Genomic DNA, 13,645 nt, shown 5'->3' on the forward strand with positions numbered 1-13,645 from the left:
ATGTCAAGACAGTTGTATTACCTTAGCAATTTAGGTTTTAATCTGCAGTCTATATAGACAAAACAGTATTACTTTTTTGGACAGAACCATTTTAGTGCTCAGATCTCAAATGAGATCAGTATAAGGTCTTGATTTTATTGTTGATTTTAAAAAGTATTTATTTACATACATACCCCCATTAAAAACAAAAAGAAAAGAAATTAACCACTCATTAATGCTATGACAGTATGTCTTATATCTATGCATATATGTATATGTATAAGTATATATACATATATTATAAACCATACAGCATTTGTGCAAATGTTACCCTTTTTTTCTGGATTTGGTAGGGGAAGATACAAACTAATATGGTTTTCAAGTTCTCTCCCTTGAAGCAAGAAATACATCCTTGAGTGGCTGAGTATATTCTGGTGGACCAACCTCCCTTATGCTTCTGGTGATTTCTTATTTGCAAACAGCCTTTAATGTCAAATATGCAGCATTAGCCAGGAGTAGCTGCATTTCTTAAATGGACAGATTTGGATATTTGTTCTGTCAAGAGTAAATTTAAATTCCTATAGGCATCATGTAAACTCACTCCTAGGAAGTTCAGCAGAGACATCCTCCAATTCTATATTAACATCTAATTGTTTTGCATCTAATTTGATGAAAGCTGTCCCAGGCTCTGCCTAATACTAAGAAATAGATGGAAATTGGAATGACTGCATATTAGATATCTTTTGCATTTTTGAAAAAAAGTCATTTCTTGTTCCAAATTAGCAATTAATTGATTGGCTGTGTGCATGTTTTGCCCTCTTATAGTAATCAAGCCGGGGGAAAATGTTGGTGAGAGTCTTCTGTCTTTAATTTGTTATTTTCATAGAAAAACCTGATTGCAATTAGCCATTTGCTTTTCCTGTGGTCACCCATTTTACCTTTGGGGGAAAATATAACATATGACAACCTTGGGGAATCCAAAGACAATTTATCTTTTCCCTGTTTTTTGATGTGCAGCCAAACTGTTATCGATAATCGTACTGCATTTTTTTTTTCTGGGTCAAGACTGTTAACGTAAACTAAGGCCAGTATTAAATCCCGTCAATTACCTTCCAGCTGCCTTGTTATGTATAACCTTGCCATTAACCTTCCGCTCTTCCTCTCCTCCCATCCAACCACATGGTTATAGCCAAGATGTCCATCTACAAGAGAATGAAACTGGCATGTTGTTTTGATTGCGGACGTTCTGAGCGTGACTGCTCTTGCATGTCAGGCAATGTGCGTAGTAACATGGACACCCTTGAGAGAGCCTTCCCACTTTCTCCTGTCTCTGTTAATGATTGCTCCACCAGTTTACATGCCTGTAAGTTTTAACACCAACACATGATGTTTTGTGTCTTTTGTGTCTGTGGTATTATCATCCCCGTCTTGTGCTGTGCCCTGTGGTTCCTTGTGTTTACAAGGCTGATGCTTTTTCTAATGTCATCTCTTTTGTGGTTCTTTATTTACCTTTCTATATATCTGTGTATCTGTGTTTATGCCTTTGGAGTTTCCCTCTTCCTATTTTTGCAATTAATTAATTTATTTTGTGTGCTTCTTAACAAAGCAGGACCTAAATAGTGTGGTCTAGTAATGCTTTATTTTTATTTCATAAATGGAAGGGGCAATTGACTCAACAGTACAGTAAACCCATTATTGATGAAATTGGATGGAAAAAGAGGTCTTAATTTAAGGGCCATCTATGCAAACTCTGGGTTTGAATGATATGCAGTGGGCTAAAGGAGTTTCTCACAAAGCATCTTGAGATGAAAGGATGTTTTTATATTCAGGTCTACTTCTTGGTCTTCCAGTCTCTCAGGATTCCTCCTTCTTCCTTTGAGAAAGGAGCCCTAAGGCCTCAACCTTGGGAGTATAATGGGGAAAATTATTCATATATATATGTATATATTTGTCATAGAGTCATAGATCTGAGCTTGATTCTTGGCTCAGACATCTTCCAGTTGTGTGCCCCTTGGGCAAGGCACTTAAATTACTGTGCCTCAATTGATTCACCTGTAAAATGGAGATAAAAACTTTTCCTTTTTTTATTTCACAGACTTGTCATGAGGCAAGCCTTCTGTAAACTTTACATGTCTCATAATATGATCTATTATTACCATGTACCTTGGAGAGTCCTCCTTAGGAAGATTCCAGATTCAGAATGTTCTTTCCATTGGTGGAGAAGGTTGTGAAGTTATCTGAAAAAAATTTTATGCCCCCCCCAAATTATATTATAATTTGAGTTCCCAATAGGAGCAGAATATTTAGGCACTTAAAAAAATAAAAATTAGTGTTTCACCAATTTTTATAGGATTGACTCCTTGGAAGGCTTAGCTAGCAGTTCTGGGACCATGCCTTCACTCATTTTAATAGAGCAATATTCATACTACATTACTGTAAGAATATCATATTTTCATACTGAGGTCATATTCTATGCATTTCTGCCTAGTGGCAGAGCCAGTTATATCACAGTACTACTCATAAGGAAGCTGATGGTTTCCATTGTCAACATTACATAACTCATATCCTTTTGATGACAGAGAGCATGGACATTAATTATGTGATCCTTGAGGAGATTCTGTTTGATATTTTTAAAAGCCTTTGATCAAGTCTGCAGCTGTAGCATCACCTTGGTATGTTCTTCGAGTCTTCCTTCTCTTTCATCTCTCATACCCATTTGGGTTACAAGTTCTATTGATTCTCTCCAAATAATCTGTCCCTTCCTTTCTATTCTCACCACCACCAGCCTGTCTTGTACAGGTGCCTATATAGGGCTTAACTATATCTTGGACAGACATTTACTTTATCATCCTCATCAGCAGAGATGAGACAAAATAGTATATACAAATCTATACCCCAAGAGGGTTGATCAGCAGGAATCAAGTCTAGTTCAAAATGGACCTTACTCATTTTAGCTCACATAGTTATGGGGATGGAGGGTGGGTTGAAGTTTAAGGCATAGCTAATGTGATGGCTTAAGAAAGACTTCAGAGGTCTACCTAGTAGGAGAAAAATCCCATTGAGTGGAATATGACAGGATTCTCTTCCTTTTTATACTGAAATTCAGGTCTTAGTCTCATAATATGTGCTCCTTACTGAGATGGACAATATTAGAATACTTAGAATAACTGAATTGGGGCAAAAAGTCATCCTCTAATTCATGAGAATACCTGGAAGAGTTATCTCCTTCATAATGATGCCAGCTGGCAAGATGTTATTCTTAAAAGCTACATCAAATGGAGTTGAAGAAAGGGACTGAAAGGAATTTCACTCTGTTCCAAACACAATCAGGCAAAAGCTCAAAGAGACCTTTTCCTTCCAATAATTGCTCTTTAAAGACATTGGGGTAGATCTCACACGGAATTAATTATTTTGTTCATGAAACACAAGCAAACATGAAATCCAGGGCAAAAGAAGGTATCCTCTTTTCTCCCTTGCATTCCATTAATGATTAAAATCATTCCAACTAATATAATCCCATCCACTCCTTATCTTCCATATACATAGAACTGATTAGATTATTTCTCTGCTCCAAATTCTGGCATGTTTCCCTATTGCATACCAAGTGAAGTTCAAACTCTATTGCCTGAAATTTAAGGCTCTGCCCATTCTGGTGCCATCTTATCTATAGGACCTTGTTTCATACTAAACTCTACCATGTAAACTATATTCTATCCAAAATGAAATCTTTCCCTTTGAATATGTCCTGGGCTTCCCTGTATCCAGGTCTATGCTGACACTACATTATATTGCTGAATGCCTTTCCTCCCCATTTCTGACCACTGAATTCCTATCTTTCCTTTCAAGCTCAACACAAATTAGCACTTCCTCCATGAAGTCGCCCCTCCTATCCCCAACTAGTAATGAGCTCCTCCCATGCTGTCCACTAGGCATCTTATTGTGTTCTCTTCTGTGCTTCCCTGATGGATTAATACCTGTGTATTTTGAGTAGAAAAATATTAGAACTAGATACTAGTTGCCAGAACTTCTTCATAACTAGTATAGTGTAATAGAAGAAAAGTCTGGTAGTTGTATGAAGGATACATCAGAGAGGAAGATGGAAAAATCTATTAGGAGTTGCTAATAGTTGTATAGGCAAGTGGTAAGGAAGGGGGAAGCAACAAGAAGATAGAAGAAGAGACTGACAAACTCCGCACAAGACCGTGAGCTTTACCTAGACAAGAACGGTCTTATCTAAACTTTCCATTTTGCCCAACACCTAGCTTGATATGCCACACATAGGTGATTTTAAAAAAAGTGGATTGGACTGATTTTTTCAGTGCAGAGGAGTAGTGGAGCAAAAAGAGTCTTGGGGTACATTTGGTTTTGTTTGAGGAGGACTGTTATGATTGATCAAGGGACAATCATCATCTGCCACTTGAATTGTCCTTTTTCTCAGAACCTCCTGTTTTAAGCAGGATGTACACTTCTGATTCCAATCAGCTTTTAGATCCCCCAAACCACAGCCAGGACTCATTGCCTCTTTAAGCATTCCCTCCTTACTTGGAAGAAAGGAAACAGCTCTTGTGGTCAAGTCTTAGTCCTGGTCTCTTCCCACCAGACACAGCAAAGTAAATGACTAGCCTACTTGGGAAATTCCAAGGGGTATAATTTCTCCCATATCCAAGGAGAAACCATATTTTGGAGTTTTTCAGTAGCCTTCCAATTTTCTCCAAGCTTCGATCGGTGGAGTGGGGTGGATTTTGGATTGTATTGCCTTGTCCATCCAGAAACATCCTGTGCATGATCTCATGGCCCTCCTGCCTCCCCCAAAGAGAATCACTGTAGGGAAACATGTAGCTTTTGGCTGCACATTGAAGCTTTAACTGGTATTGACAGCGCAGAGGGGATTTCGCCTCTTCTGTTTCACTAGCCTCCCCCCAGTCATCACTCCATCAAATGAAAGCAGATTTCATTCTTCCCTGTGTGAGACCACTCACCTTTGACTGTTAATAATAAGTAAGAAAAATCAATACCAATTCGAGTCCCTTCACGAAACCACATAAGCCTTTCTTCTCCCATTAAAAACTAGCCATCTACATGCAGAATTTTACTGGCAATGCTTCAGTGGAAATCACGGGGCTTCCCTAGCCCTGCCATGGGGTCGGCTGGTACCCATTTTGACAGAGCTAGTTGACTCAAAGAATGGTGGTGAGAGTCGGCTTTTCATTAAATATGAGCAGATGTGAAATGTAGAGTGTTTGACGATTAAAAATGGCAGGAGAAGGGCCCTTGAATCAAAGTGAGGTCAGATGGGCGGATCAGATTACCTCTCTTACATTCTTTAGTTGTTCGGAAAATCATTCTGAATTAGTGTCAGCACAGCCCTGATGGGTTTTGCCCTTTGTCTTTTATGCTGGGACTATATTGTTTCCCAAGACACTCATTAAAGGTCATTATACTATTATGGAGCTTGCTTTGGTCACAGTTCCCCAGTTGGGCTGATGTGCTTCTAAGATTATTTAATGCACTTCTTTCTTTCTTTCTCTCTCCCTACCCCCTCTTTTAGTCTCTTTACCCTCTTCCCTCTCTGTTTTTCACTGTCTTTTTAAGGAAAAGCTTTTCATTTCCAAGATACTTTAAATAGAAAACAAGCCCTCCATTACATGTTTTCTGTAGTGGGCATAGAAAAAGGAAATTCTCAGAGGAGTGTGAATGTCTTCAAAGTATTTACAATGTTTGTAAAAATCTGCCCCATGGCAGAGATTTATGCCTGTTCAGTGAGTGTTTTCCTTTTGAAATTCTTAAGGAACCAATTGATTGGCTAGTACTATTGATTCTGTCAGCAAATACCGAAGTTTCACTTTCATAAAAGAAGAGCCTCTTATTTGGGGGGTAATAGTGAATTAGAGAGTTTAATATATCAGACTCAGTATTTGTAAGCAGAGCATAGTAGAGCCAATTACTGATGAGAGATGATATACTTCTCAGTGTGCCTTGACCTGAGTGAGATTTCTCTCAAATGACCATGTTGAAGTTGCCACCATAGGGACTAACTCTAGGCCAAGTCTCTCTGGAGTGAGTCATTTCTGGGTACAGTGGTATAGAAACACTCATTTGTTTCATTAAATAACATTTCATTAAAAAGCAACAACAACATTTTATGGTTCTACCTCTGCAATTTTTCCAATGCAAATTTCTAAAATGGGCTTCCTCTCTGTTTTGGAGTTCATTATTATCTCAGCCTAGTCTAGTGTTAAACAGAAAGGGACAATTAAAATTATGATACTACGACACAACAGAAACCAAATTGATTCACACTTGTTGAGATGACTGTCACATGATATTTGTCACAAATCTCCTGTAATAATAACATAAACAAATGAATCATCTGGTTAAAAAAAGAAAACAGATCTTTGGATTTTTCTTTTGTAGTCTCAGCTAACATACACATATCTGTGTTTTAATTTACTAATAGTTTAAGCTTACAGAATTACATGCATCCTACACACAAGTTGGTCTGAGGCTGGGAGTAGTGTGTAAGCAGGGGCCTCCAAGGCCAGGCCAGGACATCAGCCTAAGGTTCTCCCATTGGTGTCACCACCTCCCCAGATTACTGACTGTCCTTCATCCCACTATGGCAACATAGACCCAGCATAAAAACTGTGATAGGGGAGAAAACCCAGCCAGTCATTAAATGAGACACGGGACTGAATGCATGAAGGCTTCTGTTCCACTCTTCCCCACCAAATCTGATCCCTTCCTTTTCCTTCCTGTGTGCCTGTACTTTACACCTACAATCCCACCATTAGAGTTGTTTTCCTTTGGATTAAATCACTGTCCTCACTAGAGTCCTCTTTAAATATAAACACCTCCCAAGATGAGTCTCTTTCATGCTCTAAGATCTCAGTGGAAAAAGAATCAGATTTAGACCGTAAGAGTATGTCTTGGAGGCTCAGACTTCACAAGGAAGAAGAGAATAGAAGAAGGGGGGCATTGGATACAAATCTCACTGACTTCACAGTCTGAGCCCTGGAAGAAGGTTAGGGCAAAAAGCCCTAACTTGGGAGACAGGAAGCATTCAGCTCTAGTCCCAGATTTATCCTTGATTCCCTCTTTGACCATGAGCAAGTTACACCTCTTCTCTTGGCCTGAGTTTCCCCATCTGTAAAACTAGAGGGTTGAGCTGGAAGGTCTTTAGGGGCTCCAGAGTTCTATGAGGCTTTGCCATATGTTTCCCCCAGTTCTGGTCATTCTTCTCTCCCTCTGCCTGGGGATCCACATAGCCATCCTAGAACATCTTAGTTTTCTGCTAAGTGGTGGGGGCAATTGTATAGACTCTAATATTCTGTCTGTTGTGTGTAGACAGAGGCTCCAGAACTCCACTAATAAAAACAGCTGTTATATTGTTAAAAAAAAAAAAGAATTACATGCATCCTTTCGTAAGCAATTGTGCTAATTTTAAGCTGTGTATGACTTTTATTTCTCATATAGATATAATACAAGGTGTCACTTAGCTCAGAGAATTCACTTGAGAGAGGACAAATCTAGCATGATAAAAATGGAAGGCAGGATAGACAGTATATCACTTTTGTATCATCTTTAGCCTTGCCATAAAATAAACAAAAATCAGTTTATCTTCATCAACCTTTGGTTTATGTAAGTATAGAATTCACAGTTGTCAATAGCTCTAACGATAACCAAGTGAAATAGAGGCATTTTTGAAGTGAGTAAATCAGAAAATGAGGGGTAGAGGATCTGGAAAATTTGGAAGTGACATCAACACTAAGAAAATTATTATAAAAGGATGCACCCTATGTGGACAGTTGACAAAGCCAGTTGAAATAAGATGAAATAGAATAAAATGCATAAGAAGTCCATGTTTTATCCTCAAATCCAGTGTCTCACCATAGTGTGGTGATATTGGTGGTAGGTTCCATCAAGCTTGTGGTCAGAAACATAACCCAACTAAGGTCAGAGAACAAATGACTGTTGACTAGGGGCTGACTTTTTCCCCCAAGCATCTCATGAAGCCTATTTCCTAACACCTTGTTAATTAGCGATTATGTAGAAGGAGGACCCACATAGTCTTTTGAAATGATAAAGGCATTATTTTCATTCCCTTATATGCAGCTTTAAGTGACTTTTTAGTCTGTTTCTATATTCCAGTCTTGGTTCATTTCACCACTGGACAATGAATCTTACAAGTTATCTTACTAATGATAATAGAAGGGAGAGTCATGGATAATTCAGCCCTGATCATTTTAATTGCTGAATTCCTAATGTACATATCGGTGCTTCCAGAATGCCTTTTCTTTTTCCTACTTTTACATGAGGGAAGATATTCTTTCACACACACACACACACACACACACACACACACACACACACCCCAAAATACTTCACTACAATTTCCTTCCCTCTGGGTACACTGACTCTTTTCCTCCTAACTCAGTTGTTTTGAAATTTGGCTCTTCAGGACTTATAGGAGAATCTAGGTAAATGTTAATCTTTCATAGAGTAAAAGAGTCATCACCGTCTGGTCCTGGCAGAGCAGTAAAATGGTCCAGACAGTGGAGCCTGTCAGGATGCGCTCTATTGCCAGCTCTTGCCAACTCTATTGAGGTAGATAGATGGTTCATCAATTGACTTTTCTTGGATGACATTTAGCAATAAATTGTTCTGATGATTATCTCCATTTCTTCCTGTGTTTGAAAGCAGGAAGGGACGTATGCTATAGCTGAATTACATGGGGATTCAATAGCTAAAGAAAAGCATTAATGATTGAAGGAAGTATATGGTAGGAGAAAAGCACAGAACACTTGGATGGCTCTTCTTTATCCTTTGTTCTTGGTCACCTTCCCTACCAAGAGCACAGGAAAATGACTAGGGAAAGATTTGCCTCTTTGGGGACAAACTAGTAAAGATGTTTTCTGCATCCCAGTGGACTGAGCCAAGCAGAGGGTCTTATGCAAGGTGACATGGAAATTATGTTTGCATTTGTATATCCTGAGTGTGGCTGGTTGTCATGAAACTCACCCTGACAGTTCTTACCACCAGGCAGTAGATTCTTCATCTTACCTCCTTGGTATAGGACAGATGCTAGCCAGTTAGCTCTCCATCTCTGCTCCTCCTCCACTATCTCAAGTGACAGATGCCAGGGCTGGCTTGGTTTCCACTTGAGCATTTCTGTCATAGCTCTGCCTTGAGCCCAATTCTTGACCTTTACTATATGAAATAAAGTCCTGATGAACAAGCAGAGGTTTGAATCAGAGCAGGCTTAGAGCAAATGTCAAGTCAGTCTCCTGCCTCCCTCTTCCACCTGCACAGGGAAACTAGATTAGACCCCAGTCTAGAGTTTACAGCGCCTTAGGCTTTATGGGTCTGGAGAGACATAACTTATTAACAAAGAGTTATTAAATTTTTATCAATTTTACAACACAATGTAAATGCCTCCTATGAATCTACATTGTATTCATTATCATTTAAAACGTTAATTAAGTCAAAGTTGCATTTAATTTCACTCTAAATGGGCCTCTGGGAAGAGGCTTTTAAAAGCAGCTGTGGGAGCAAATAGCACATTGAGGCCGGGAAATCCTCCATGCTGCTTTTAGGATAGTTTCCCCAGCTGATGACTGCTGCCCATCTACAGCTAATTGGCTTTGACACGATTGGCCAACATCTCCAATCCATATCACACTGATGATGCTTGTGCAAAGCTAGTTGGGAGACTTTTACCAGGCACTTACTGAGACACCAGTTTCATCACCCTCTGCCTTACCCCTGCATCGCTACTGAAATGAGTGGCCATTAGGTGGTGTCTCTGCTCCTAGTCATACTTTATGCTTCTCTCTTCTCATTTGGCCCTGATCCCTAGGATTTGTTCATTTCTTAGTCTGAGGAAGGATCTTGGTCATTTGGCTCCATTAACCAAAGGACATTTGCCTTTTTAGTAAAACACCAGCAGCATAGTACAATTTAAAGTCATGCCTTTTGGTGTGGAATGCACAGAAGCCATGGTCGCCAAATAGGTAAGAAGAATAGATAGATCTACTTACATATAATTCTTACCCATTTTTTTGTAGGTGTGTCATGGATCCCTTTGGCAGTCTGATGAAGTCTGTGAACCTCTACTCAGGATATTGTTTTATAAATGCATAGAATTAATAAGTTTAGTGAAAATAATGATATATCTTTTTTAATCCCCTTTGTTCATGGACCCCTTGGGAGTGGGTGGGGTGTCTAGATCCCAAGTCAAGAAACTTCTGGTTTATTGGGATCCTCTGAAAAGCTGTTTTCCAAGTTTTTCCTCTTTGGTATGACTCTCTTGCCTTTTCTTGAATGTCTTCCATCCACAGTCACTTTCTTCTTCCACATTCTGATGATATCATAACATTCAAAAACTCTGAAGACTTCTCAATGTTTGACAAGTAATCAGATAATCAATACTTAATAGTTACAAAAGAAACTAATTGAAGAATTGAAGAGCTGGAAAAGCAATCCTAGTTTGCTTTTTAAATTTAATTAATTGCTTCAAACCAGTTGAATTCCATTAGTTAAATGTCATTGGTTTTATTCTCCTTAACTAACCCAGCAGCCCATTGGGATTCATATTTGCTTACTAACTGCTCAGTGGTATTTTCATCTCATTGTGGCAGAATTTACATATATAGCCGCCAGGCATGGAAACCAACCATGTGGGAGCCATTACACTGGCTATTGGGATACTTCCTCCCGCTTCTCTGACTTCCTCTAGCTCTCCCATTTCAAACTGAGATAAGCAGCTTTGGCTGTGATGAGGGCAAAGGGAAACTAGGCTCTCCCATCTGCTTTCGTAATGGGGGCAAGCAGGCCTAGGACTAGCAGCTATAATGAGCAGGTTTGTACACTTGTCTAGTTCCTAGAACCCCACTCTACAGACAGACCTTGTCTCTAGTTAGAACTAATGGGGCGATTTGTTTAAATCTTTGTCTAGGGAAACAATACGTGTCCTCTTCTATCTATCTCAAGGACACAATATATTTCCCTACATTTGTGGAGAAAAAAAAAAAGAAAAAAATTCACATCCCATTCAGTTTAAATCTGCTGTAGTTTTCAACCACTTCTATTCCAGTGAAAATACAAAACACATTTGCTATGAAGTTCAGCCACATGAAATCCCAGGAAATCATTTGGGCTTTTTTGAGCATCCCCTTGCAATGTTATTTTCCTTTTTTTCTTTATGTGCACAAGATTTTCCTTTGTCCAATGTGTCCTTGTCATAGTGTCCATGTCTGTGACATCATGTGGGCTCTCTAGGGCCAAATTGGGGCAGGTGGAATTATTTACATAGCAGTGTCTAGCTCATAGCAGGCCCTTAATAAATGTTTTTTAATTGATTGATATTCTGAGTCTTACAAGAATAGGAAAAGTAGCAACTGAAATTAAGAGAAAGGCAAAGAAAACATACACACTGGTCTGGCTGATTGTTGACCTTTTCTTTTTAGGACCTCTCTCTGAAATCAGAATGTTAAATATACAATAAGTAATCAGGTTGACTCCTCTATCCTCGCCTTTCCCATACTAACCTTGTCCTTAAGAGTACCTCCCCTCTTCTTATTTTTTGATTAAAAAAAATATCCTACCCAAGATCAAGAAAGTTGGATAGACTGAACGTACCTGGAAGTTCATAGCATAAACATTAATGAATTAGAAGCAAAACATGAGTCTTAAGACAATGAGGCATCCCTATCGCATCACAATGTGGATGTAGATCAAAAGAAGAACAATGCACCTAATAAGAGGAAAAGGTATAACTTTATGAACATTGGAGAGTCCCATCCACTCAAGATCTAAGAAGACTTTCCCTGAACGTCTGGATTAGACTGGGTGGGGAGACAATTAAAAAAAAATCCACCCCCTGGTCTTTCTTGTTCAAGTTTCTAATACAACAACCATCCTCAGGTGGAGCCAGTCTTCTTCATCCATTCTTCATGCCACACCATTAAGGGGAAGCTGCAAAAGAAAAGCTCATTTGTTTCTTCAGGTATCATCTTAGGTTCTTAAGTAATTAAGTGCTGGACAACACCAAAAGGTTTATGGTAATACAAGAAAACTTGACCTAAGAACTGGAGACTTGAACACAAGTCTGTATTAAGGCACATCACCCGCTATAAGGATTTTTTTTCAACATGAAAAAAAGGTTACCAGAACACTACCACCTGTAGGAAAACATTTGGAATCTCCAGAGCATGAAACCACATTCTATAACCAGAATTCTTCATAGGGATAAAAATGATCTCAAGTCAAGCAGTCTGCCAGTTTTGAGGACTTGAAACTATCAGATCTCACTTAGAAAGAAGATAGGCAGCTTCACTCCTTAAAGGCAAACAATGCAGGAGGTTTTGCTAGCCACAGCGCACGACAGAGGATGAAAATGTTTCTCAAGCAAGAGGTGGATTCTGTCCCAGGCAGTAGATAAGAGAATAGTTAGTATTTGGAAATGAGTTGCCACACTTTTTAAGCCAGAGAAGAAATAAATCAAAAGTTATTATTCTTGAAGTTTCCTTTACATTTGCTAAGCAGCTTATGACATTTCTGAAAAATTAAGGAGAACTAAAAGACAGACACAAGAGGATTAGAGCAAGAAAATATTGCTGACAAAAAAAGTGGATAACTGATCTAGGAAATTACTGTTTAGTAAGTATGATCTCAATACTTTGTGATAGAGTAAATATTAGGAAAGCACATCTGGAAATGCAATGCTGGGAATAAACTTTGTGTAGGAAAATCATAGTAGGCAAGAATTCCCAACCAACTTACCCAAAGAATAGGACCAGAGAATATATTTAGGATTTATAGGAATACTAGTAAAGTATTGGTTATAACAAATCAAGAAGTTTGCTTATTTGTATTTTCTTTCGGAGTAGTTTGAGACTAATTATTCTCCTGTGTCAATTTTTAAAGCTTTCCAGGGAATAAGGATTCCAGATAGAATCCAGTTGGTTACTCACCATACATGAAAATGTGCCCTTTTTCAAATAGGCACTTAGCACAGTGTTTGGCACGTAGCAGATATTTAATAAATGCTAGTTGGCTGTCTTCATATGGCCAGAACAAGCTTGCTCCCAAACAGAGAGAACTACGGAAGACTTTTGAAAATTCTTAGAATGACCAATGATCATACCCAAATAGGATCAACTTCTGGTCTTTCTCTGCTTTTCATAGTCCTTCAAGCCAAGTATGCAGGCCTGGATTCCCTTCTAAATGCTTCCCATTGCTATGTTTTCGGTTTTTGTTTTCTGCTTGATACCAGAAAGAGATAACTTACCAGTAAGATTGCTCATAGACCTTTTCCAAGTGGTAGTGATACCTAGGTCAGTTATGAATAATTCCCTACTCTTTGTCAAGAGTGATGTAGCTACTTCCTCTCTGTTAAGAGACAAACTGCTCTTAACACATACCATTGAGAGAATAATTCCTCCTGGGCATTTCAGACCCAAAGCTCTAAAAGGAGGTTAATAAATGGAAAGGTAGAAACTAATGGAGTAAAGAGTCAGAAAAATGACAGGACTGGATTCATTAAGAATAGGGGCAAAAAGAATTGATTGAGGTTAAGATTTCTAAATTTAAGAACATTCTTAATTTTGGGAAATTTTCCATAGACTAGCCAGAGAAACCTGGAAAAGTGCAATGCCAAAGGGAGCTA

At 38.7% G+C, this 13,645-nt stretch overlaps 1 protein-coding gene across 9 annotated transcripts in view; it reads left to right on the top strand.

Moving 5' to 3' along the window:
- Window positions 1-13,645, top strand: part of KCNMA1 (potassium calcium-activated channel subfamily M alpha 1) — a 904,559-nt gene that overhangs the window by 757,552 nt on the left and 133,362 nt on the right. For 5 of the 9 annotated variants that reach the window (XM_072636209.1, XM_072636155.1, XM_072636165.1 and 2 more), the window contains one exon: window positions 1,169-1,342. The exons of the other annotated variants lie outside the window; for them this stretch is intronic. In XM_072636209.1, coding sequence (XP_072492310.1) covers window positions 1,169-1,342 — 174 coding nt within the window. The remainder of the gene's footprint in view (window positions 1-1,168; window positions 1,343-13,645) is intronic. 9 annotated transcript variants of the gene reach the window in all.

Source organism: Notamacropus eugenii, chromosome 1, assembly GCF_028372415.1.
Source record: "Notamacropus eugenii isolate mMacEug1 chromosome 1, mMacEug1.pri_v2, whole genome shotgun sequence".
In the NCBI taxonomy this organism is placed as follows: domain Eukaryota; kingdom Metazoa; phylum Chordata; class Mammalia; order Diprotodontia; family Macropodidae; genus Notamacropus; species Notamacropus eugenii.